The sequence below is a fragment of the Apodemus sylvaticus genome, chromosome 22 (genome assembly GCF_947179515.1).
Source record: "Apodemus sylvaticus chromosome 22, mApoSyl1.1, whole genome shotgun sequence".
NCBI lineage: Eukaryota > Metazoa > Chordata > Mammalia > Rodentia > Muridae > Apodemus > Apodemus sylvaticus.
Window position 1 is genome coordinate 7,231,704 of NC_067493.1, and position 26,914 is coordinate 7,258,617.

Below are 26,914 nucleotides of genomic sequence, written 5' to 3' on the forward strand. Positions count from 1 at the left end.
ATGGGGTAGTCCTTGCTATCGGAGCCCAGCTCTGGCTGCAGGGGCCCAGCTCTGGCTCCAGGGGTCCAGTCCTGGCTGTAGGGGCCCAGCACTGGCTGCAGGGTCCCAGCCCTGACTTCAGGGTCCCAGCCCTGGCTGCAGGGGCCCAGCCCTGGCTGCAGGGGGGGGCCCAGCCCTGGCTGTAGGGTCTCAGCCCTGGATGCAGGGGCCCAGTCCTGGCTGTAGGGTCTCAGCCCTGGGGCCCAGCCCTGGCAGCAGGGGTCCAGCCCTGGCTGCAGGGGCCCAACCCTGGCTGTAGGGTCTCAGCCCTGGCTGCAGGGGTCCAGCCCTGGCTACAGTCCAGCCCTAACTGCTTCTGTATGCTCCCTTGCCTGCACCTTTCACAGCACCGTGGCACACTACATGGCAGGCAGGCTGCTCTCCTGGTGTCTGGGTTCTTCTCTTTGCTGGGCTCCAGCCTTGCTTTCATGGAACCCAAAGGGGCCGACCCAGCTGCCTCCCTCTGTGCAGGCCGCTCCAGCCTTCTTGCCCCTCCCTTTCCTGAGAGGGCATGAGGCTGTTCCCAGGCTGGTCCTAGCTCTAGGAAAGGGGCTGTGGGATGAAAGGTGATATATAAATGTAAGGTGATGATTATTTATTTGACAGGGACAGCTGCCTGTAGTGAAAAATGTAATGTAGTAATCCTTGTGTGAAAATCGGATCTGTGCCTCAGTGAGGTGCCTGAAGCAGAAAAGAAGGACCATTTTCCCTCTCTTTCCCCACTTCCTGACCCCGCCCTATCCCTGCCAGCTCTGCTCACTTCCAAAGTTCCCAAGCTCTTGTAGCCTGGTAACATGTCTGCAGATGCATGTAACATACCTATGTATACATACATTATGCATCCTGCTACATGTGTATTGCAAACATGTGGCACATACTCCATGCATCTTGCTTCTTTTGATTGTGGCTAGCGGGCTATCACGGATTTTTAAGCTTTCCCACTTATAACCTCTTTCCATCAGGGAAATTGTTACATGGTCCTGGGCATATAGTATATAAATCAACCATTTCCTAACAATGAATGATAAATTTGTTTAAAAATGATTTTTTAATATGCATATTTTATCATTTATTACAGACAGTAGCAAATTTGCATACTAATGGGGTGGATGAGCTTGTAAGTTTTCACAGAAAGAATTAGGTCTTGGTGGAATATTTGATGCAGCAAGACACAGAGCGCCTTCAGTGTTTCTCAGAATCGATCGATATTTTGATTTAATGATCGCCAATGCTGAGGCTGCTGCTTCACACAAACACATAGCACAAAACCAGCAGAAGTCTGTTGAGGACTATTCGAGAAACTGTTGGAAATTCTAACCCAGAATCCGCTTCACAATATTTTATGTCACCCAAGGTAGCAACTCCAAGAATAATTTTTAAAAACCAAACATTCGTAATGTAACACAATCCAAAAGATACGCTGATTTGATTCTTAGGCGCTGAAGAGTGAGTGAACGACAACACGCAAGGCCTTTGTTTTCCGTAATCAAACCATTCTGTTTCTGTAAGTACACAGAGTGCGCTATGCGCTCGAGAACACTGCTGTTCACAGCACGCAGGGGTCTCTGCTCACAGCAGACATGCTGCAGGCTGCGTTCATTGGCGGTGTGTGGTGTGGTGGGTCACATCCCACGTCCCTCCATCAGAACCAAGGCTGCGGGGAAGTCACATGATGTAGCACAAGTGAGCTCCACCAGGATCAACTTGGGCTCACTACAGATTTCACTTTGAGTCAGTTTTCAGTCCTTGTGAATTTTGATAGAAACTTTTCCAGCCCCCGTAATGTTCATTTACAGGTGGGATTCGGCCGCAGCCTGGTGCTTAAGATGCCTGACTTTCTATGACTTTGAAAGCTAAGGCGTTAATGGTGCCATATTGCTAACCGACCTCAGCCTGATTTGAACAGACATCCTTTCTTGCTCAAGCTTGTGCATTGCACTTAGTTGTTGGGTCTTCTTTGGTCCCAGCCTGCATCAGGTTTTCCTTGTCTCCATCACTATGGTAGGCGGAAAGGCCTGGTCAGCCCACTAGACCCTGTCACTCTGAGTGTTTCCTTATGATGATATTAAAATAATACATTTTGGGCACATCTCCACAACACTGACGCCGTCCTCCTTGGAACAGTGTCGGGACCATGAAGCCCGCGTGTGTAATTACTGGTGATGTCACCCTTGATCACAAGGAGGAGGCAATGCCATTCAGTACCATGCTGTAGAGCTATAATTTCTTCTCTAAAATTAATAAGTGTTTGGAGGAGTGGATACTTCTGACATTAGACAAATGCCCAGTTGTTCCTTGGACCTTCACCCACTAATTTTAGCTAATCCGTCAGCCGTGCTGCCTGCTACAGCAATGTTTGCATAAGTGTGATTTTCTCTTTACCTCATTCTTCTGCCTTTATTAGTTGTAATTCTGGAAGGAACTGCCTTCTCCCGCTTATTTATTATTTCACTTAGTTATTCTTATCATTACAGGCTCATAAGTACATAACACAATAAAAAGCATGGACAAACGATACGTAATAAAAATGACATTTATTCTGTGGATTCTGGCTGAATAGATGTTTACTTTGTTCCAGTCGTTCTTGCTAGAGTTACTGAGGCATCATTCAGTTGGTGCCTGTGACCTTTTGAACCAGCATGGCGCTAACCTTTTTATTTTTACAGTATTGTTTATATTCAGGCATCACAGAAAACCCTAGATTCATGCTCTGTCCCTGGAACCGGTCACTGCTGTAAGGATCCCCGTTTCTGCGAGAGACCAGGTTTTGGAACCCTGACTTAGTTGCTGCTCTAAAGAGCCCTGCCTCCCATTAGAGAATGTTTAGAAAGCGGGATGCAGGCCCGAGCTTGCTTATTGATGCCAGGGTCGCACGGCTTCCAGGGCTTCCCAGAGAACAGAGCTGGGAGACACATGGCTGCCTACAAGGCCACGCGCCTATCTACATTTATTTCTATTTATATTGTTAAAATTGTGAGTTTGTGCTGATTTTTAATTGCTTTTTATTTGGCAGCATTGCAGCTGGCAAGGACTTGGGAATCAAATCCAAGCTGTCCCCTCTCAGAGTAGAGTGACTGAGGGGACCCAGGCAGGCGGTCAGAGGTAGGTCTGGGGCTGGGGTTTGGTTTCTGGATACCTGACGTATTAGGTACATTTCTGTTTTTGTGATAAAACACCACAACCATGGCAACTCATAGAAGGAAGGGTTTATTTGGCTTATTGTTTCACGGGGATGAGAGTCCATCACCATCGTGCCTCAGCAGGAATGGCCGAGAGCTCACATCTCATTCTAAGCAAAGAGACAGAAAATGTGTCATGGTGCAAGGTTTTAAACTCTTAAAACCTACTCCCAGTGACATATTTCCTCTAGCAACCTCACATCTATACCTGGCCAAGTAGGGCCACTAAGTAGGGATCCAAGTATTCAAATGGCTGAGAATTTGGGGGACATGTTATTCATACTAACGGTACCGGACATCTTTTGACAGCAGAGGAATATGGTGTACTGAGCAGTGTCTGTCTGCATTGATATCTGCCTGAAGAGCCTGTGCTCTTCTAGGTTGGAATAAGGATCTTTACTGATATAATCAAGCTAAGATGAGATCCTCTGGGGTTGGTCATATTTGGCAAGCTGATGACTGGTGTTCATCTAAGAGAGAAATTTGGACACTGAGACAAAGGGAGAATGCCATTTGATGATGGAGGCAGAGAGGACTGATTTGTCTGCTGAGGACTGACATCCGAGAGAACAAGGAAGGAGGCTCTCCCAGCAGCCTCACAGAGGCCTGGCTCTGTGGACAGACATCTTGGCTGTGTACAACTCTGGGGCATGAATTCTGTTGTTTCAGGTGTTAGGTGATGTTTCTATTGTTGTGATACAACACCACAACCATGACAACTCATACACAGTGAAGCATCTGATGGGTATTGCTGTCCATTTTCTGCAGATGGGAATATTCACTTTCTGTCAAAAGATGGTGGGTGTGGTGCCCCATATTCTCGGGCAAATGTTTTCTTAGATGGCTGGATCCCCAAGTACTCTAACTGACTGTCCTATGTGAAGTTTGTCACCCAGGGGTGCCCTGGATTGTGCTCTGAGAACAAGACGTTGTGAGTGTGTGGTTCTATGCCAGGGCACCCCTTCAGTGACATTTGCATTTGGGAAAGATGAGGACACAGAGGGCTTCGACTGTGAACGGTGCCTTCTGATGCTCCTCACCCCCTTTCCTCTTCCCAAGACCTTAGCGCTCTGAGGCTGGTCTCCTGCAGCTTGGGTGCTGCCTTGTACAACTCGAGGGCACCTTGTAGCGCTGCACCTCACCTCACACATCCACTTCCTTCTTGAGGTTCTCTCTGTGCACTTTCATGAGCACGGGCAGCCCGGGACAGCCCGGAGCATCCTGTGCTGTGTGGTGCGTAGTTACTCTGGGCTCAGGGCCTCTGGTCACACTCTCCTCCAGGCTACGCATGGCTCCAGGCGCTCCTGTCATGACTACACTAACTCGTCCTTCCACAATGCCACGATTCCGTCCAGCGTGGCTCACCTGACAGTTCGCTTACTTGGAAGAAGTGGCCTTTTAATGTCAGGTTGTATTCACTCGTAGATTTGATTGAGCACTTCTGCAGGATAGAGGCCATGGATTACCGCAAAGATGCTCTACTTGGTTGGTATGTGTTGCCTTTTTACGGGGGGGGGGAGGGGGCGGGGCAGGGGGCGGGGCAGAGGAACACCCACATCAGCACATCTTGTTGCCTTTGGGGTAGAAGATTCAAAGCTATGTAAGGGGAAGGTGAGACCTTTTTTTGTTTTCTTTTAAAAATTTTTTTATTTTCTATATTCTTTGTTTAAATTACAAATGATTTTCTGTTTCCCAATTCCCCCCTCCCCAAAAGTCCCATAAGCACTCTTCCCTCTGCCCATTCTCAGATCAAACCCCCTCCTACTTCCCTGTCCTGGTACTCCCCTACAATGCTGCATCAAGCCTTTCCAGGACCAGGGACCTCTCCTTCCTTCTTCTTGGGAATCATTTGATATGTGAATTGTGTCTTGGGTATTCAGAGCTTCTGAGCTAATATCCACTTATCAGTGACTGCATTCCATGTCTGTTCTTTTGTGAATGTCAGCCCAGGAAGCTGAACTGGCAGCTCAGAATATGTTATTAGATATAAGAAAGGACATTAAAGTCATTAGCGCCACTTCCTGTGGTGTAACAACACTTCCTATTATGTTACAGTTACTTCATATCAAGCCACAGCCACTTCCTGTGACAGTGACGTTCACTTCCGGTCATAGCATGGGCACTTTCTCTAAAACTTGAGACAATTCCTGTGATATACACTCACTTTCTGTTAGGGCCAGTCCCTGCCTGTGACATCACAACCAGTTCTGGGTGTGGCATGGATACTTCCTGTTCTTCAAATGGTCACTTCCGGTTCTGATGTGTCCACTTCCTGTGGAACTAAGCTTTTCTGCTTATATTTTAAACTCAGAACCCAGAATCCAAGTCTATCTCTTGGCAATTTGACACATAATTGTATCTTCATGTGTCTACATCAAAACAGTATCCAGGTAATAATAATTCCTAACATGATACAGTTCCCTTTCATACAACTGCAAAGCCATATGTTTAGCTGAATGTAATCTTGTCCTAATGTAACCATTCCTTTAATGCCATTGAATATCCTTGATCAGACGATTAAACTTCATTCAACTTCCTGATAAAGCCTTGTATTTTGAACCTTTCTTTTTTTATTGTTCCTTTCTTAGTTTCTATGTTTGTTAAAAATTTTCATGCCAAATTCTATGCAGTGATTTTCGTGACTTACTTTGTCAATACAATTAATGTAAACAGCTTTACCTTAACCTCAAGGAAACTCTTCAGACGAAGGCAGCAAACATCTTTGCAAAAGCATAAAAAAAAAATCTCCAGAGTGGAAATAATCCCAAGCACCCATGTCTATCATATCCTACTGTGATACCCTGCTAACTCCCAGTTAATTCATGATCATATTCATTAATTTTCTCTCCAGGACACAGAATTTGGGGACTTATCCATGGTGAAAACACTTTACCACATTGATTACATTAATAAGTTTTCTGTCCGGTGTGTGTTCTTTTATGTCTTTGGAGATGACTGGGTCTTGCAAAGGCTTTACCACATTGATTACATTCATAAGGTTTCTCTCCAGTATGTGTTCTTTTATGATATTGGAGATTACTTTGCTGTGCAAAGGCTTTACCACATTGATTGCACTCATAAGGTTTCTCTCCAGTATGTGTTCTTTTATGTCTTTGGAGAGTACTGCACTGTGCAAAGGCTTTACCACATTGTTTACATTCATAAGGTTTCTCTCCAGTATGTGTTGATTTATGACATTGGAGATTTCCGAATCTTGTAAAGGCTTTACCACATATATTCCACTCATAGAGTTTCACTCCAGTATATCTTCTTACATGCCTGCAACGATAATTAGCACATGTGAAATCTTTACCACATTCATAACTCTGATCAATCATGTAATCAATATGAATTATGTTTGCAATTTGTCTAATGGTATAGAAGCAGCTGGTCTTAAGGTTTTAGCAATTTATATGTTCATGGTGTTCTCCCTCATCATGAGTAGTTCAAGACCCCTGTGATAGTTATTGCATGGCTCATATTTATAACAACCTCTTTTTATATGATGTATTTTAGCTATCTGAAGAAAGAACAACTTTGATCTTTATAACACTGATTGTATTCATATTTTCTCCACTCGTGTGAATTACAACATTTTTGACTATTAACCAGGACACACAGAAGAATTTTCAAATTCTTAATACCCATAAAGGTTTTCTAAACTATGAGTTTTGGGATATACCCTGTAAAAATAGAAAACCAACTAATTGCAAATATCTTTCACATTCCTTATTTCTATCAAAGTCAGAATACTATGTATCTTATTGATTTAGAACAAAATATTTTATGTTTCTTCTTTCAATATGCCTATGCTCACATCATTTTTATCCATTGTGACACACGATATACCTAATAAAAAAGAATGGTAAATGAAAATTTTACACATTGCATTCACACTATTTGAATTTTTGCTTCTCATACCATGTGCAATATAGTCTAATGTTTCTCCACAACAACATTCTTGATACTCATAATGCTCTCTCACCAAACTTAACCATATTACTACAAGAATATGAGTATCACCAAACTTTCTATGGACTAACTGCTTATTAGAATGTTTTGGATATAGATTTATCATTATTCATTATGCAATTTCTAAATACTTTGAGGCTATACAGAATGTCAGGTCCACAGCATAGCTCTAATGGAGCTATTTATCAAATGGATACACTAGCCAGATATTGGATCTTGAGGTACATGGTTTTGTAAGAATATTATAATCATAGCTACACCTAAAGGACTGTTATTTTATAGTCTTGCTTTTAACTGGAGATTCCATAAGATATTAAAATTTCCTCAGAGACAATTTTGTATAAGCTTGCACATGAAAATTACCTTTCATGTTTTCTACTACTTTGAAAATGTTCTTCAAGATGATGGTCTTCCCAATTATAGCCTAAAACACAGTAAAAGAAAATGAATGATATACTATTGGAAAATAAGCAAAATTAAAGATAATGTGAATTTTAACTCTACTGTGAAAGTTACAGTGAAAATTCAGTGAAACTAAATTATTCAGCTCAATTTTCATACAGTTAAAATAATAGAAGATCATCAATAACCCACAAACATTTTTTTCCTTCTGAAAAAAAATATAGCAGTCTTACCTACAGCTTTGAGGTTCAAGTAGGTTTCAAACATCACATTTTTGTAGAGACTCTTCTGGGAAGGATCCAGCAAATTGCACTCTTCCTCAGTGAATTTCACATGAACATCATCAAAAGACACTGCATCCTAAAAATCCCATACATGTGTACAACACAAAGCATGATATTAACATCACCGGAAAATAAATATATGCTTTCTCAAAGATATATTCACATAATTCTTGTGCTTGTTCTGCTTATTTTCTGATTCAAAATTTATAATCACTGTATCATTTTAGAAGGATCTTTAATTATAAGTTACACCTCTGTCACCTTTGAACACTTTGAATAGGATACAGCCTTGCTAGAGAAATGCCAACTGAGAGGGACATGCAGGGGAAACAGATCCACAGTACTGAGAACACACCTGAAAAATTGTATGAACATTTACTAACTACAAATATGATGGGCAAGCTGGGTGTATTTGCTCATGTCTTTAATCACAGAGGCACAGGCAGGTGTATGTCTAATAACTTGACACTGGCATGACCTTTGTAACGTGTTCTAGGAGATTAAAAGTTATATTTGAAAACCCTCAATCCATATAAAAATCAACAAGGAAATAAAAGTGATATAGAAATCATAGTTCTTTACTAAAGTTCCTGCAAAGAATTATACATTCACTGCACATCTGAATTCATCTGGCAGAAACAGGAAGTGTAACAGTTTAATCTATAACATTAATAAAATTTTACTAAAAGAGAATACATGCTTAAGTTGTTACAAATGGACAGATGAAAATAATAGTAATATAAATTTTGATCATAAATAAGCAACTTAGGGTAGGAGAGAGAGCTCAGCATTGGAAAGCACCTGCTGGTCTTCCACATAATGGTGGAAATTTCCTCCTAAACACATGGGGGACCAACAGCTACTCATTACTTCAAGATCAGGAGTTCCGAGGCTATCCTCTGACAACACTGAAGATGAGACAAAGATGGTATTCATATTCATGCACACAGGCAAAATATTACCATTTATTCAAACATTTGAGAACACACACAAGACTGAGAAAGAACAGCATTCATTTGAAACTTAATGAACCTGAATGCTCAGATAAAATTGATGTCATGAATATATGCCATTCTGAGAAATAGAATATAGTCTATATATTTGGCCAAATTTCAACACTAAAGATGTGGAGGAAAATCCACACAAAAATATGCTTATATTACAAGCACAAGACATGTGTCTTTTGTGGTTTCTCTTCCTACATTAAGGACAGACAAACTTCACAGAGAAATATGTTTTGGAAAAGAAAAGCAAAAAATAAAATAAATTTAAAAATATAAATCAACCAGACTAATAAATAGATTATTATTGAATAGCAAATGTATCTATTGTATTTTATATAATTTAATGAAAGAGATTATAGTAAAGGTTTGGGAGCATGAGAAGAAAGCTGAAGGGTCAGTTTCAACCACAACACAGAACACACCAAGGACACAATGTTTCCCTCGAATAGAAATGGTTTGTGAAATCTGGAGCAGAGACTGAAGAAATGGCCAATGAAAATTTGCCCCACTTGTGTGCCATTCTATGGACAAGCACCAATCCATGACATTATTAACGACACTCTGTTATGCTCCCATACTGAATCCTTGAGCAATTGTCCATTGAGAGGATCCACCAAGCAGCTGACTGAAAAAGCTGCAGAGATCCGGAATCGAGCATTGCATGGACCTTGGGGACTATTATGGAAGATTTGTTGAAAAGATTGTAATCCCTGAGGAGGATAGGAACTCTACAGGAAGACCAAGAGACTCAAGTAAGAAGCACCCTTGGGGACATTCAGAGACTAAGCCACAAACCAAATAGCATACACAGGACGGACTAAGGCCCCTGGCACATATATAGCAGATCTGCAGCTCAGAGGCTCAGAAAGTCGTCTAATAACAACTGTAGCAAGGGCTTTCCCTATAGCTGTGGGGGTGGGATATCTTTTGAATCTGTTTCCTTAACTGGGATGCCATGTCTGGCCTCAGTGAGAGAGGATGCACTTAACTCACAATAGAATTGATGCACCAATTTTTGGGATACCTGGGGCCCCCACAACCTCTCAAAGAAAAACAGAGGGGACTGGGGGAGGGACTCTGCCATAGCAAGGGACATATAATGCAGATAGTGATAAGGGTGACAATGAATATATAAATTATTGGAAAAGCAAAAAAAAAGGGAGAAAAAATAAAATTTTCATTCTATAAACACTATCCTGGAAGGTATCTGGAATGGCTCCTACCAGAAGATCTTTCACAAGTTTCACAAAGAAAGCCAGACAGGACAGACAAGCAGCCAAAGTCATCATCCTATCTAGAAGCTTTTTGTTTCAATCAACTGCATCCTGACCCTTGACACTATGGGCAAATGTTCATACTGTGATGAAAATGCATTCAGTCTTTCTTCAGGGATCCTAACAGTCTGCAGGAGCTCCTACACTGTTCAAACATCTAAAGTCTCTTCTGACACACAAGGCAAAATCTTGAAGGTCACCTCTTGTAACAGCTTGGGTACATCCTCTCCTTGTATATATCTCTCCATGGCTGATTTACCAATGCCTTAGTTATCTCAACAAGCTGTGGTCGCAAAGTGCAACTCAAGAATCATCCTCAAAATTTCACTGCAATGAACTCTCATGGAGTCTTCCCATCGCTCTGACTCTGCCAAAAGTTGGCTGGAATCGTGCCAAATTGAAACCATACAGGAAGAATCCAGGAACTCGAATTTATCATCTATCAGTTTTCAGAAGCCACACCATATAAAAGATCCTCTTAAGTTTGGCTTCTAAGGTGATGGACTCTGCCTCACTTAGTCCATATTTGCAGCAGGTTTTATTTAAAGTTCCTTCTTGGGACTAGGAAACACATTGCCTACTCCTTCCATGAATTTAAGATTTAGTAGGAGGACATGTTACACTTAGGATATGTTCTTAGGACATCTACCCAGTGTAGCATGTGTTCCACTAAGTTCATATCAGTTTTACTTATAACAGCTGGATACTGAAAAAAAATCAATAAGGCCGCCAACCAAAATTTGGATACAGAATATGTGGTTCATATACAAAATGGAATACTATTAAGCTAGTAAAAAGAAGAACAATATGAATCTTATTATTATTCAGAGATTATGGCCTGAACTATGAAGTAAATAGCACCACTAGAAACCTCACAGGAAGTCACATCTGGCTGATGCTTCTGATCCAACCCCATAGAGGACCCACCACTCCAGGTCCCACTGCTCAGCTGCATGTTCCTCCCCATTGTGGGCAGATATTGTGTACTCACCATGTCTTGATTTCAGCGTTTCCCTGAGGTTCCCTCACAGCACACAACAGCAGATCTCAGAGCAGGACACAGAGAAGCATTCAAGCTGCACACCCACAGGGAACACCTCAGAAAGAGAAGGTGAGGGCAAGAGTGAAGAAGATCAATCAGCATAAATGTCTAGAACACATTTCCAATAAAATCCCAAATGAAAATTTCCTAAACTAAAGAAGGTGCCTGTGTAAGAATAGCCAGAGTTATTATAAATATATAGCCAGAGTTAATGTAAAAGCATGCAAAATACCAAAGAGATTGGGGAAAAGTCCCTTTACTGCACAATAATTGAAACACTAAGCAACTAAAGTAAAGCAATAAAAAAAAAATACTACTACAGAAATAATTAACAAAACTAAAAAAAAAAAAAAAGTTACCCTGGGACCTAGCCCCGCCCAACCTACAGCCCTTGACCCCAGCCAGCTCCAACCTGATTATTTATGTTCCTTGGGAAAGCGCCAGCCCAGACCTCTGTAAACTCTACCAGGTCTTTGTCTTTTCTCAGCAAGGCCTGTCGCATTAAGGATCAGGATGCAATTTATTGGCCTGTTAATTCCCTACCTATCTCACCAGCTCACAGCCAGAAGCCAGGGCCGGGCGCACAGCCCAGCAATCCAGGGCGGCCAGGCTTGGCTTCTGTTCCCACAGGAGGGTCGTTCTAGTAGGCCACTGTGCCCACCTGGAGGAGCACAGAGAGGGTTTGCACTCTGCCATGCTGCAAACTTTCCAGAGCGGGAAGTCTGCGCCTTGCCCGGCCTCTCCAAACTCACAGACTGCTTCTGTGGAGACTACAGGAGGATAGCAGGGCGTGACTTGAGAGCTCATAGACACCCACAGCAAGGAGCACAATCTTCATCCAGATGTGCACATGAATGCGGTCCAGTTCCACAATTCCAGGCCCAGCAGCTCAGAGCCCAGGAAGCTCAGCAATCGCAGCAGTCGCTAAATGCGCTCACTCACCTCCTTCCCGCCTCTGCCAGACCTCTGACCAACACACACATTCAAACTCCCAGCCCACTTTCATTCATAAAATAGAAGACAGGAAATGATGACATTCCAGGAGGCTGGATGCAGGGCGGGCGCTGCGGTGACAACAGGGGTGGGGCCAGCGGTTGCTGGGTGACAGACAGGGACGCCAATGTGGCGCCCGCCAGGGGCTGAGATGTAGGGTCACAGCGAGGGGGATGGGGCGCGGGTGACATCAGGGGGCGCGGCCAGCGGTTGCTGGGTGACAGTCAGGGAATCTAACATGGCTCCCGCCTGGGGCTGAGATAGATGGGGGAGGGGCGGGGTTGGCTTGATGTCAGGGGCAGGGCTAGCAGTCTCCGAGTGACTGACAGTGATGCCAATGTGACATTTTCAGTGAATTTGAAGAAATATATAAATATGTGTGTTAAAATTGAAGAATTTGATGTAAAATAATACACATGAAAGTGTAAACATAGATAATACATCAAAACTGCCTGACAAACCATGTAAAAAATTTCTAACCAAATTGATGGCTTTCATGGAAAATATTTCCTATAAAATTGAAGAAATATACAGAAAATTTATTTTGAATTGAGATTTGGCATTGAAAATAAATAGACATAAAAAGTTGACAAAGAGAACTAAATGTGTAGGCAAAATCAATTTTAAAAATAAATTGAAAAATAATGTGTTAAAATTGAAAAATCTGTTGGAAAATAATAATGGTAAAAAGATAAATTATCTTTACTAAATCAAGCACCTAGAAACATTTTCTCATAAAATTCAAGATTTTCAAGGAAATTTTTTCTGATATAATTAAAACAATATATAGAAAAGTAGTGTTAAATTGAAGATTTTCACTGGAAATTATTCAGATAATGTTGTGTACATAAAAACATCTCTAAATAATTGAAAAATTAAATAGAAATATTTTCTGATAAAATTAAAGTTTATCTTTTGTCTTATATCTGTAGTGATATTGAAGATATATGTGTGTGTTCAAATTGAAGAATTAATTGGAAAATAACAATAGTAAAATAGTAAACATAGAAAATATACCTAGAACATTGTCCAAGAACCTAGAAAAAATTTTTGATAAAATTGAAGATTTTGATGGAAAATATTTCTAATACAATTGAAGTAATATATAGGAAATGTATTATAATTGAAGATATCAGAAAAGATAATACAGATAAAATATTATTAGACATATAAACTCTTTCTAAACTAATTGAAAAAGGTAGTAGAAACATTCACTGAAAATATTTGTGAAACAAATGAAGTAGAACTTGAAATAGTGAAGGTTTTAATTGAAAAATAATACAGATAAACAATAGACATAAAAATTCCTATAATGATTGAAAAATAAACTAGAAACATTTTCTGATAAAATTGAGGGTTTACATGTAAAACATTTCTGATAAAATTAAAGTAATATATTGAAAATTGCGTTAAACTTGAAGAAATTTTTAGAAAATAATGTTAAAAAATGTAGATAATTTTATTTTTACTGAATGATCAAGGACATAGAAAAATTTGGGATGAAAGGGAAGATTTTCATGGAATATATTCCTGATAAAATTGAAGAAATACATAGAAAAAGGTGTGAAAGTTGAAGATTTACAAGGAAAGGGATGCTTCTAAGATGATAGAAATAAAAATATTTCTAAATTAAATAAAGAGAGAATTAGAAAATTTTGATAAAATTGGAGATTTACATGGAAAATAATCCTAGCACTGGGCCTTTTTCTAGTTCCATTTAGCTTTGAGTTTCATAATTTATTCATGTAAATGTCTATAGTAAGCTCCGTTTTTGAGACATGTTGAGCACAGAGTCACTGCCCATAGTGAGGAGGAGCAGACATATGAGCAGTGGGAGCAGTGGTGGTTGGTCCTCCCTAGAGCTGCATGGGAAGCGTCGGCCAGGTGTAGCCAGATGTTTGCACCTGTGAGGTCCCTTGTGGTGCTCCTCCCTTGCTAGATCAGGCCGTGACCTCTGAATAACTTCACTATCAGGGCTGAATCTGCTCAAAATACTAGGACCAGGGGCTTGCTTAAAGAAATGTCATGGGCAGGATGAAAAAATTGGACAGCCCTGGTTTCTCTGAAATCTTCTACAAGTTCTGCCCTTAGCAGTTAACACCAAGGTGTAAGATCCACCTGCAGTTAATTTTGCGGAATATTTAAATTCCTCTCATGTGTTGGGGAGCACTGCAATATTAAACTGAGGTGTAGAAGGTTGGATTTGGTGAAGGAAAGGTCTTACCGAGCTTAGGAAATAGTGACAGTGAGTAGCATTTAGCTGAAGGAGGACGGCCTTAAACACACCCCACAGATAGGATGCTAAGCAGGGTGGTTAGAGACTAGGATGTTAGGATTCCCATGTTCCTTCATCAGGTTTGTTTAGAAACCTGTCTCCAAACTATAACAAAGGAGACAACTGTGATGTACAACCAGCTACTTGGTACATGCTCATAACAAAAAACAGGTTTGTACAGGCTGCTCAAAGTGTCAGTATTGAGTCACCACCAACGTCAAGGTCTGGTGGGCCTGAAGCCCCCATTTTCTGATTGTGAAAAGCATAGGTCTGTCTCATTGTGAACACTACATTGGAATTGTAAACATTTTCTGATAAACTCGATGATTGACATGGAAAATGTTTCTGATACATTTGAAAAAATATAAAGAAAAACATGTTAAAATTGAACACTATAATGGAGATTATACAGATAAAATGATAGGTATAAAATAATTCTATGTTGACTGAAAGTGGAATTACAAACCTTTCCAGGTATGATTGAAGATTTAGGTAAAAATATTTCTAATAAAATTCAAGAATATGTAGACAAACACGTTAAAATTTAATATTTCCATAGCAATTTTATAAAGTGGTAGATATAAAAAAGCTTTCTAAGTTAATTGAAGGTGGATGCCTACCATTATTTTATCTATTTAAAATTTTCCATAATCTTCAATTTTAACATACATTTTTCTAAAATTGTCTATAATTTTATCAGAAATATTTTCCATGTAAAACTTTAATTCAAACATAAAAGGTTCTATTTTATTTTTGAAATAATATAGCAAAGTTTTATGTATATCATTTTACTCTTTAACTTTAAATGAAAATTTTAAATTTTAAACTTTTTTCTATATATCTCTTCTATATTATCAGAAATATTTTCCACGAAAATCTTCAATTTTATCATAAACTGTTTTCAATTCTTTTTTTCAATTCAAAAATCTATATTGGGAGACAGCCATTTGAGAAGGGAAGAAACCCTATGTTCTTGCAGACAGGAGCCTAGCATGGTTGTCCTCTGAGAGGCTCTGACAGCAACTGAGACAGACGCAGATACTCACAGCCAATCATTGCACTCAGGCCATGGATCCCTATGGAAGAGTTAGAAGAAGAATGGAAGGAGCTGTAGGGATTCCAATAACTTAAGAAGACCAACAGTATCAGTAACCCAGACCCCTGGGAGCTCACAGAGTCTAAGCCATGCAGCAAAGAGCACACTTGGGCTTGTGCAGGATCCTAGTCACATATGCATTAGAGGACGGCATTGTCTGCATTCAGTGGGAGAAGATTCACCTAATCCATGTTTTTTGTGGGAATTACAAATAATCAGAGCTACGAGTTTTCTTATTAGCACTGCGTCCGTTGTGTGTCAAAGATTTGGATTTGCTTTGCAATCATTTACACAAAATTCTAATAGTTTTTTCTTTAATTCATCCTTGTCCAAGTAATCATGGAGTAGGGTGTTGTTCGGTATCCATGTTGATGTGGGACTTCTCTTATTATATCAAACCCAGCCGAAGTCTTTGGTGATGTGATAGGATGCATGGGATTATCTTCAAACTTTTTGTGTCTGTTCAGGCCTGTTTTATGAAACTGGAGCTACAAACTGAAGGTAAAAACATGGACAAGCTTTGTCTCCTGGCTTGCTCTCCTGCTTGGGCGTTGTCCCATGCTTCGGTCGCTCTCTCATCCAGCTCAGGCCCACTTGATTATGAATATTGTCACATTCAGAATCATGAACACTACCTCACACAGACACAACAACGGCCATTCTGATGAGAGCACACCCTCAACTGAGGCTCCTTCAGATGAACGTAGCTCTGACATGGAGAAATGCTGGCAGATTTACCTCTCTCCTGACTATGTCCCCTTGTGGATTGAAAACATGATCTCTTGCTTCCCACCTGCTGTCCTAGCAGTCAACAATAACCAGCAATCTCTCCTGAACGTATCAAAGAGGTCAGTGAAAGAGACCACACTCAGCCAACACTCTATAAATCTAGACAGAAAACTGTAACACAGGAATAAGAGCCTGGCCTACAAAGTGAGTTCTAGGACAGCCAGGGCTATAGAGAAAATCTGTCGCAAAACAAACAAACAAACAAACAAACAAACAAACAAACCAGGAGGTTTGTTTATGGCTAAATGCTTGGATTAGGGAAACTGAAGCTCCCTTAAACAGATGATAGGTAATAGACAACCTCAGATGAAAAGCGAGATATGTAAGGCAATCGTTGTCGAACACTATTATTATCCAGACAATTTTCATCAGTGGGAAATTAGAGAAAAAAACACACAGTTAGATTAGTATAGAATTTCTAGATAAGCCTGTCTCAAATCATAGAGAAAATGAATCTTTCTCTGTATATAGAAAGGGTAATTAATAGAATGTCCTGATGAAGGCTGTCAGCCAAGGGAAGTTAAATATATCAAGAACTGATTAATTTCACGTTGCAGGATCTTACAGGGAATACTTAGGAAATAATTACTTCTGATGCGAGTTTTGAAAAAGCAAAGTTAAACAAACCTCTTTTGTTTTGTAAAATAAAGTAGTACAAATACAAAAAACAAAAATGACCTTTCCATATATAGGTTGAAAAATCATCTCTAGTCTAGATCAAAGGTGGGTCAGAACATCTCTAAAGATCAAGAGTAAGAAACGGTTTCTCAATTTAAAATGTATGATTTAGAAACACCCCTAGGGGATTAGAGGGTTATGGTTATGATCAGAACAATGGTTGTTATGGTAAAGATGCTTAGGAAATTACAGAGATAAGATAAGATTAGAGATTTAGAATAAGTCACAGGGATAGGCTCAGGATTAGGTTCAAGATGGCCACCATTATTCTTCATGGTTTCCCTGAATCAAAAGTTTCCCTGTTTTACAAAGAAGAAATGTCAGAGTTAGGGTTAGTCTCAGGATCGTGTCAAAGGAATTGTTTGTTGTGCTATGCGAAACCAGGTTCTATCTTTTCACTCATCTGCCTTCCTAGTCCTCTTTTTCATAATATCAAAATCTTCTTTCCAGCCCCCAATGAAAGTAGAAAGTGAGTTATCCGCATAGGCAGATTTCCCAGATGGGAAATATCATTACGTCATCATGGGGCCCAGTTCACATACAACAGAAGAGTACGTATGACTCCCAACATCAGCTTTCCCAAGCTCACAGACACACTGCACCTAAAAAAATTATTATGTTTTTTTTTGTTTGTTTGTTTGTTATTTTTTTTTTTTTTGGTTTTTGGTTTTTTGTTTTTTGAGACAGGGTTTCTCTGTGTAGTCCTGGCTGGCCTGGAACTCACTCTGTAGACTAGGTTGGCCTCAAACTCAGAAATCTGCCTGCCTCTGCCTCCCAGGTTCTGGGATTACAGGCGTGCGCCACCATGCCTGGCTAATTATTATGTTTTTTAAAGAATGGCAGTAAATGTCCTTGATATTAATTAGTAGTTACTGATCAATTTATTACCTACTCTGAGGTCAGAACACACCTCATACCTCCCCAGGCTCTGAAGAGCATCTTTAAAAGCATCAGCCTAGCCAGGTGAGGCACATATACACTGCCAAAACCATACACACATCACTGGGCACTTGTCTACCAGGAGACTGCAGTGAGCTCCAGCCAACCTAGAAGACGTAGTGAGTTCTAGGGCAGCCCTAGACTAAACAGCAGGATCCTGTCTCAAAACACTCAAGTTAATAAACATCACACACTACATGTGTGCTACTCAAACAACTCCACTTTGAGAACAAAGATTGCAGGCGACATTTAGAAATTACAGCAAGTTACTTCAACGCAGCCACCTCTGGATCCGGGGCTTGGACTCCTTTATCAGAGGGAATATTAAATAACACTGGGCGACATTATGCTTTACAGTGATAACTGCAAACACAGTCAATAAAAAATATGGGCAAAAAGTTTAGCCACTGAGCTAATGGCTTGGCTGCTGAAATTCCCACCCTTCTAAACCCCTCTCGAATCCCTTCCTTTTCAACAAAACAGTAGGACGGCAAGAGCAGGTTTTGCACTTAGCAGTTGCCATGTGTTCTCAGGTCTCAGGTGGCTCTCAGTGTTGGTCTACATCCTGCCATATTTAAAAAGAACATGGACAACCAAGCAGTGGTGGAATACACCTTTAAACTGTCCATAACATAGAACCACCCACATATGACTTTAACTTGAAATTATGAGATCATTTGAAGTAATGCACATAATGATTAGCAAATATGGAGTGGACACCTTGTTTAATAAAATGGTGTTTCATGAGTGCTAGTGCAAAATGATGTCAAAAGTGCACAGCTTCAGAATAATTGTCCTAACTTTCTCTGAAGTTTTAGGAGATGTACTAACTGTGGGTATGGTTGTTGTCAGTATGTCTTGTTCTCATGTACAAGTTTTTTTAAATACAAAGATTATAATATTCTATATTTCAAAGTTGTGGTAACATTAAAAATCAAAGCAATTGTATGCAAGCTCTTTAGTTCTGAATACAGTCATTGATTTGTAGGCAAATATGTTATTTTGAAAAGCACTCATCAGATAGTTCTAGTAATGCACATTGAAGCTAAAGAAAATTTCAGAAAGTTCAAGGGCATCATCTTCAAAAAACTTGTTCAATCTGTAATCAGGATTTTCACAATATGTGTTCTGTTTCAACTATGTTCTCTTTCTCAGTGATAAAGGTAAAGGCTCATGATGAACAATATTGACTCAGGAAATTTAGAGGAAATGTTATTTGAAGGTGACGGAAAGTTTTAGAACATGCATAACACCTGGTGTTCAAAAGAGAAGAAGTGAGCAAATATTCACAGTGAAGTGTGGGGAGAGGAGCAGAGAGGAACAAGACAAATCCTCCTGAATGTAATCCCCGTAATTCCCCACACTCAGAATATGATTATTTCATTGACCTTCTCTGAGTATAAAACCTTAAGGAACACCCAGGTTTTACACACATGTATGGGATCGCTCGACACGTTTCAGTTGTCTGTTCAGGTGTGGAGCCTAGTAGTCTTTCTTGTTTATCTCCTGGTTGAATCTTGTTCCACTTTCTAGAAGATCCAAGCCTCTAACAGCAGCATCACTAGAGTCACAAGAACCAAGGCAGCTAAAAGCATCCTGATGAGATTTTCAACTGTGTGACCTTGGTGGTGTGAGGGTAGGGTTTCTGTATAAAGAAGTCAGAGAATTAAAGTCACGCCAAAATTTTCTAGCACTAAATTGTTGTGCATAGAGGCTCACTCTCCCTGAAAGAAGAAGACTCTTTGTGCCTATCTATTAATTTGGAAATTTCTTTCTCACCTGCTTCTTAATTGTTCATGCTTTCTGAATGTTCTCATTGTCTGAGTTCACAAAGAATGAAAGAATTTGAGTAAATTATGTCAAAGTATGGGAAAATCTGTTGTTTTAATTTGCAGAAATAAGATAAAAGGTCAGAAAACAGGTTTTTCCTCAGTCAGAATCTCAAAATGACATAGGAACAAGGTGACAGGAGAAACATGGAGTCAAGACAAGATTTTCTGCTCAAGCCTCAAAGTTTTCTGGGGGTCTCCAAATAAATAAATAGGTGAGGGAAGACCCTTCCCCCAAAGGCCGGAAACAGGTCTGCAGAACTGGTTCTGCTTGCTCCGCTGGAGGCTGGCATCAGGTGTCCTGTGAAGAAATCAAAGGTTGAGTCCCAGGACATCTTCCTTCAGACACCAGATCTTAACACAGAAACCTCCCCTAGAGCAAGATATTAGAGCTTTAACGCTTCCCACATCACCACTATGACAAATTGGCTCACTACACAGTAAATTAGAGTCTTTTCTCATCACAGTAAAGGAACAAACACTGAGATGGCTGGAGACACTCACCTGCCTATCCTGTCATCCTGTGTTCCACAATAAGACCTGGAAGAAAACTTTCCCTTAGACCATTTTCCCATAGAAAGACAGAGGGAAATCCCTAGGGTGTCCATGTGAAATTAAACCTGGCTGTTGAGTAGGTTCTAATACAGACATATGTGTCCACTGCCCCCGATCATATCTCACCAAAGTACAGCAGCAATGTGAGCATGGCCAGCATGGTTAGTCCCGGTAATATTCCAAGGTGTTATCCTGAGGGAGTCTGACAAGTGTTCTGAAACGTCAGCCGATATAGAGATGACAATCTTGGGGGCAGGCCATTCCTGTCATGTGTTTTCAACATCATGGTTATTATGTGAAGAGAAACTTCTATATTTTTCTAAGTAAAGAGGATTGAGTAATCTTTCAGGTCTCTGCACTTGGTTTAGAGAAATGTTTTCCTTCTTCCTCACAGATTTCCAGCTTGCAACTTCTGCTGGTACAGATTGCCAGCGAGTCCATTCTCCTGAAGACACCATAGCCTGAAGACATCCCAGGAGTTCCTCTGCACAAAGGCAACTGGGTAACTGACCCAAGAGTCCTATCTCATGAAGATAACAGAGTCCTTTAAGGAGGATATAAATAACTCACCAAAAGAAATACAGGAAAACAAAGGTACACAGGTAGAATCACTTCAACAGGAAACAAATAAATCGCTTAAAGGAATGCAGGAAACACAATCAAAACTCAATGAAACAGGTGAAGGAAATGAATGAAGCTATCCAAAACCTAAATATCGAATGTAAAAACAATAAAACAAATACAAATAGAGGCAAACATGGGAATGAAAAACCTAGGTAACAGATCAGGAATTGCAGATGTAAACATCACCAACAAAATATAAAAGAGAAAAAAAGGGAGAATCTCAGATATAGAAGATACCATAGAAGAGTGTGACAAAATTGTCTATGCAAATTCAAAATGTATAAAACTTCTAACCCAAAATATACAGGAAATTTCCTGAAGAGAACACTAATAGCTAATTCTGTTAGTTCAAGAATAAAGAAATAGGACCTGATGAAATTGCCAAGTTCTTGTAAGGCATTCTTAGAATGGGAATCAAAATACCCATGGGAGGAGATTCAGAGACATGTTGTTGAACAGAGACTAAGAGAAAGACCATCCAGAGATTGCCCCACCTGGGGATCCACTCCATACACAGTCACCAAACACAGACACTATTGTGGATGCCAAGAAGTACTTGCTGACAGAAGCCTGATATGTCTGTCTCTTGAGAGGTTCTTCCAAAGCCTGACAAATACAGAGGCAGATGCTCTCATCCAGCCATTGGACTGAGCACAGGGTCCCCAATGGAGGATCTAGAGAAAGGGACCAAGGAGATGAAGGGGTTTGCAGCCCATATGAAGAAAAACGATATTAACCAACCAATGTCCTCAGAGCTCCAAGGGACTAAACTACCATCCAAGGTGTACACATAGAGGGACCCATGCCTCTAGCTACATATATAGCAGAAGACTGCATTTTAAGACCTCAATGAGAGGAGTGGCCATTGGACCTCTGAAGGGAATAAGCCCCTGAGTGGAAGGAAAGTGGGAGTGGGTGGATTATTGAGCAGAGAAGAAAGGACAGGATAAGAGATTTTTGGATGGGAAATGAGGATAGGGGACAACATTTGAAATATAAATATAGCACATATCTAATTCAATAATATTGTAAAAACAAAACCACAAAAGAAATACAGGAGAACACAGGTAAGCAGGTAAAAGTTCTTAAAGAGGAAACTAAAACAGTCAAAAATTTCAAAATGCAAAATGCTCCTAACCCAAATCATTCAGGAAATCCAGGACACAATGAGAAGACCAAATCTAAGGATTGCAGGTATCAAGGAAAGTGAAGACTCTCAAAATGAAGGGCCCATAAATATCTTCAACAAAATAATAGAGGAAAACTTTCCTAAGCTGAAGAAAGAGCTGTTCATGAACATTTCAGAAGCACACAGGACTCCAAAAAGACTGCACCAGTCCTCATGTAACATAATAATTAAAACACCAAATGCATTAAAGAACAAAATATTGAAAGCAGTAAGGCAAATGTGCAAGTAATTTATAAACACAGACCTATCAGAATTACACCAGACATCTCATCAGAGATGATGAAAGCTAGAAGATCCTGGGCAGATCTCAAACAGACTCTAAGGGAACACAGATGTAATGTTTGCTGCAGATTACTACATGCATCAAAACTCTCAATCACCATAGATGGAGAAACCAAGGCAGTCCGTGAAATTAAAAACATCAAATTTACACAATATATTTCCACAAACCCAGCCCTACAAAGGATAATAGATAAAAATGAAAACACAAGGAAGGAAAGTACACCCTAGAAAGAGCAAGAATTTAATCTTCTTTCAACAAACACAAAAGCAGATACCCACACAAAGACATTTTCACCTGTAACAACAAAAAATAACAAGCAGTAGCATTCACTATTTCCTTAATATCTCTTAACATCAATGGACTCAATTCACTAGTAAAAAAAACATAGACTAACAGACTGCATATTCAAACAAGGCTCGGTATTTTGCTGAATGCAGGAAAAGCACTTCAGAGACAAAGACACACACTGCCTCAGAGTAAAGTGATGGAAAAAATTCCAAGCAAATGGCCCCAATTAACAAGCTGGATTAGCCATGCTAATATAAAAAAAATCAAATTTGAACCAAAAGTTATCAAAGAGTATAAGAAAGAACCCTTAATACTCATCAAAGGAAAAATCTCCCAAAAAGAAATCTTAATTCTGAACAACTAATCTCCAAAAGCAGGGGAATAAAACTGAACTGTTCTATTGACACACAGAGGGCAATGCCTGAAATAAATGAAACAAACAAAATTATATACTAAAATACATTTATTCCTATAGCATGACTTCTGGAGAATTCTTTGATTGGTTGATGGAAAATAAGATGACTGCAGAGAAAAACTTTTGTGCAGAGCCTAAACATGCCAAACACTTAGGAACATGGAGAAGATGACAGATATGTGACCTGTGGGCTGAGGATCACACAGGGACTAAAGAATTTCACTCCTCAGGAAGGATACACTTCACAGATGTATTGCTCAATGTGTCACATGTTATGGGCAGTAAAACCTACATAGCATTCAAATGTTTGCATTCATAGATGTAATGTTTTGTCTCTGTGTTGAGAGATATATTAATTACATTTATTTTTTCCTTACACAATGTATGTCTATAATATAGTCAATCTGTATCCCAGAAAATATTAACTTTGTCACTTCATAAAACAAATGAAATGTATAAATGATTTCAAAATTTTAAAAATAGATAATGAAGGAACTGAGCAACAGAAGGCCTAGAATAACAGAACATGGGAGAGGTGTTTTGTTGACTACAGTGACTGCATGCCTACCCTGTGATCAGTTACTGTGGGTGTGCTCCAGTGGGCAAGTGTAGGCAATGAATCTCATATCCCCTTTTCCCTTATGAATAAAAGGATTAATGAAGCATCTAACTGGAGAACTGAAACACGGGTGGTAGGGAATACTGTAAACTGAGACAGGAGGAAATATAGAAAGGATTTCATCTTCAGGCATAGATGTCAATGGAATGAATGTTCACACTCCATTACTTCCAGAGAGAAATGAACACAGGAACTGAGCAAGAAGCACATTATTTTCACCATGCACAGGATACTGCTCTTGGCCCCCACATGCCTTAAATTTGAGTCTTATGAATGGCTGTAATAATCACACACACCAAAAACTGACTTCATGATGCTCACAAGGTTTGACATTTATCTATAATAATTCAAGCACCAAATTGGGAAGGGCCACATATTCTCTGGGAAAATCTGGAAGCCATGAGCATCTTTCCAGTTCTCCCTTCCATCTTACCTTGGAGAGAATCTTCTTATGCAGCCCTTGTTCTCTTTCAGTCTTGTTGGTCTAGACTGCCAACCTTACCTAAAACAAAGTACTCAGAACTGTTGCTGGGACTCAATTATTTGATTCACCATTTTGCTTGTGCCCCTTTACCTCCTTTCTACAATAGACACTGATGTTCATTCATGACTACCAACATGCTTGCAGAGATACTCCTCCTAAGGGTAAAGCATTTGCACATCTGTTTTTCTCAATGTCATTGTCCCTTTCTCTCATTTCTAACTCAGGTTCTGAGTTTTGTTGATTTCTTGTACTCAGTCTTCGGTTCCACATTCTTTGTCTCTGATCACTTACCATTTAAGGAATAAATGAGCAGTCTGCTGTTGTAATGTCAGAGAAAGTAGAGCAAGCTATAAATATTTTCTACTTTATTGAAACATGGAGGCAAATGGGAATTTTGAGATGATATTGCACAAATTATTGCAAGATATGATCCAGCATTTGTCTCATGAAGGAAATAGAGAAGGAATATTTAGTGTAAATTATGTGTGTGTCAGTTATCATGTGGTTACAACTTTGAGAGTAATCATGGACAGACAAGGAGAATTTATTTAATAAATGAGAATGAAACACCTCATGAGGTAGAGATGATATACTAGAGTATTATGAACACGGGATACCCATAGCTTTGAGCATAGCATGAAAACTGCAGAGTTTTCAAAAATTATAAAACTAGTTTGCTTCCCTGATTGGATTTACTCAGTAATCAGGTCTCTAATAGATACTTAAGGGTGTACTTGATTTAGACAGTGAGCCTTCATGTTAGCTTGAGAAATATGTATTCTAATTATGATCCAAACCCAATTAATCACAAAGAACAAGTGGTTGAGTGGGAGATTTGCTTTAGGTGAGGATGGATGGATTTGAGAGTAGAAATAATCAGTTACATTTTATAAATTCAGAAATTATATTATCCAAATTGGAATCCCTTGTTTTATAAGTATATTTCCCTTTTTTAAGATAAGAATTATGAAGAATCATAGAGATGTTTAGCAATTTATAGGGAATCTGGAGTGAAATTACAAAAATTTGCATTGATATCATTATATTTGAGTGTAAGTATACATTTCACTCTTTACTTAATTTAAGTTTTTTAATATCATATCAGATTATTTGCACTACATTTTCCTCACACTCTTCTTTGAGTAATGTTTATTTAACAGTTAAGAAAGCTTCCAGTCTTTCACTCTTCTCCTGGAGGCCTGCTAGTGCACTGTCTTATATACAATTAACAAGAGACTCAGATGATTGATCCAGAAGCATGCTAAAATTTTCTATTAAAATGCATATCTCATATGACACATTAATCACTCAGAAAGTACAAAAATTTGCATTGTAACACAATGCTTTAAACCACATGTAACTGATTTTACAAGTTTCCTGAAGCTGTTTCAATGGTTATTACATGAGGTTCTGAAAATTAGCTACATAGTGCAGTAATTTCTATGGGTTAGGACCACAGGTATAGCTACACAATGTACTACTTCTCACCTATTAAAAACAAGGTCAGCATGAATTTCTCAGGAAAATGGGTGGCCCTAGAAAATATCATCCTGAGTAAGTAAACATGATCTCAAAAAGAAATAGATGGTATGCACTCATTTATAAGTGGATATTAAACATTACACAAAGGATGGACATGTTACACTCCATAGGCCCAAGGACACTGTAAAAGAATGAAGGCACAAATAAGGATGTTTTGGCCTCACGTGGAAGGGGGAATGTAATGGTAGTGGAAGACTGAAGGAGGGAGGGAACTAATTGGGAGACAAGGTCAGGAGGAGAGTGGGGTCTCAGATCAAAATGTGATTTGTTCGGGGTGATGCCTACATGGCTATGAGGAAGAACGATAATCTGCAAATGGCAGAGCTTGGGAAGTAGGGAGCAGCTACATGAATAGACAGAGACACGGGATAGGGAATCACTCAAGATTCAATGTGTGTATCTTTACCTGTGACACCCAGCACTGAGGATATAGACCCTGTGGAGGCCACCTACAATGGATAGTCAGGAACGTTGATGGACCAACAGGGAAACCAACCCACCCACAAAACTGTCCACTCAAAGCTTATCCTGTCTAAAAGAAATGCAGGGAATGGGGATCATGCAGAGATTGGGGGAACAATCAATCAATTCTGGCCCAATTGGAGACCCATCCCATGGGCAAGCACCAATCCCTGATAACATTAATGGTACAAACATATGCTTCCATTCAGGAGCATCGAATGACTCTCTTCTAAAAGGCTCCATTGAGCAGCGGACATCCAGAGCCAAAGGCTGCATGGAGATAGAGGTCATTCATGGAAGAATATGAGGAAGGCTTGTAGCCCTGCAGTGGATAGAAATTCCACAGAAGAATTAAGAGAATCAACTAAACTGAACACTGGGTGCTTTCCTAGACTGAAATACCACCAACCAAAGAACATGTGTGAGCTTCTCTTCTTCTTTAATAAAACTGAGCCAGTTATATCCTATTGTGATTTTCTCTGAAGGGTCACATGCCCTCCTGAGGTCACCATAGAGCAGGAATTATGTGATAAGGTGAAGTTGGCTAAACACTTAGTATATAAAAGGAAACCTGTTAAATGGAATTGTATACTACATATTGACCAACTTTTCTCCTATTTGGAGAGGAGACACCACTATGAGCACACTCCTTTCCACA

The 26,914-nt window shown here is 39.6% G+C and overlaps 1 protein-coding gene across 1 annotated transcript in view; it reads right to left on the reverse strand.

The window, feature by feature from the left end:
• LOC127673250 (zinc finger protein 420-like) overlaps positions 1–26,914 on the reverse strand; it is a gene marked incomplete at both ends in the record, with an annotated part of 115,798 nt that overhangs the window by 18,682 nt on the left and 70,202 nt on the right. The window contains 2 exon segments of the mRNA XM_052168840.1: positions 6,112–6,441; positions 8,129–8,137. Of these exon segments, the coding sequence (XP_052024800.1) occupies positions 6,112–6,441; positions 8,129–8,137 (339 nt within the window).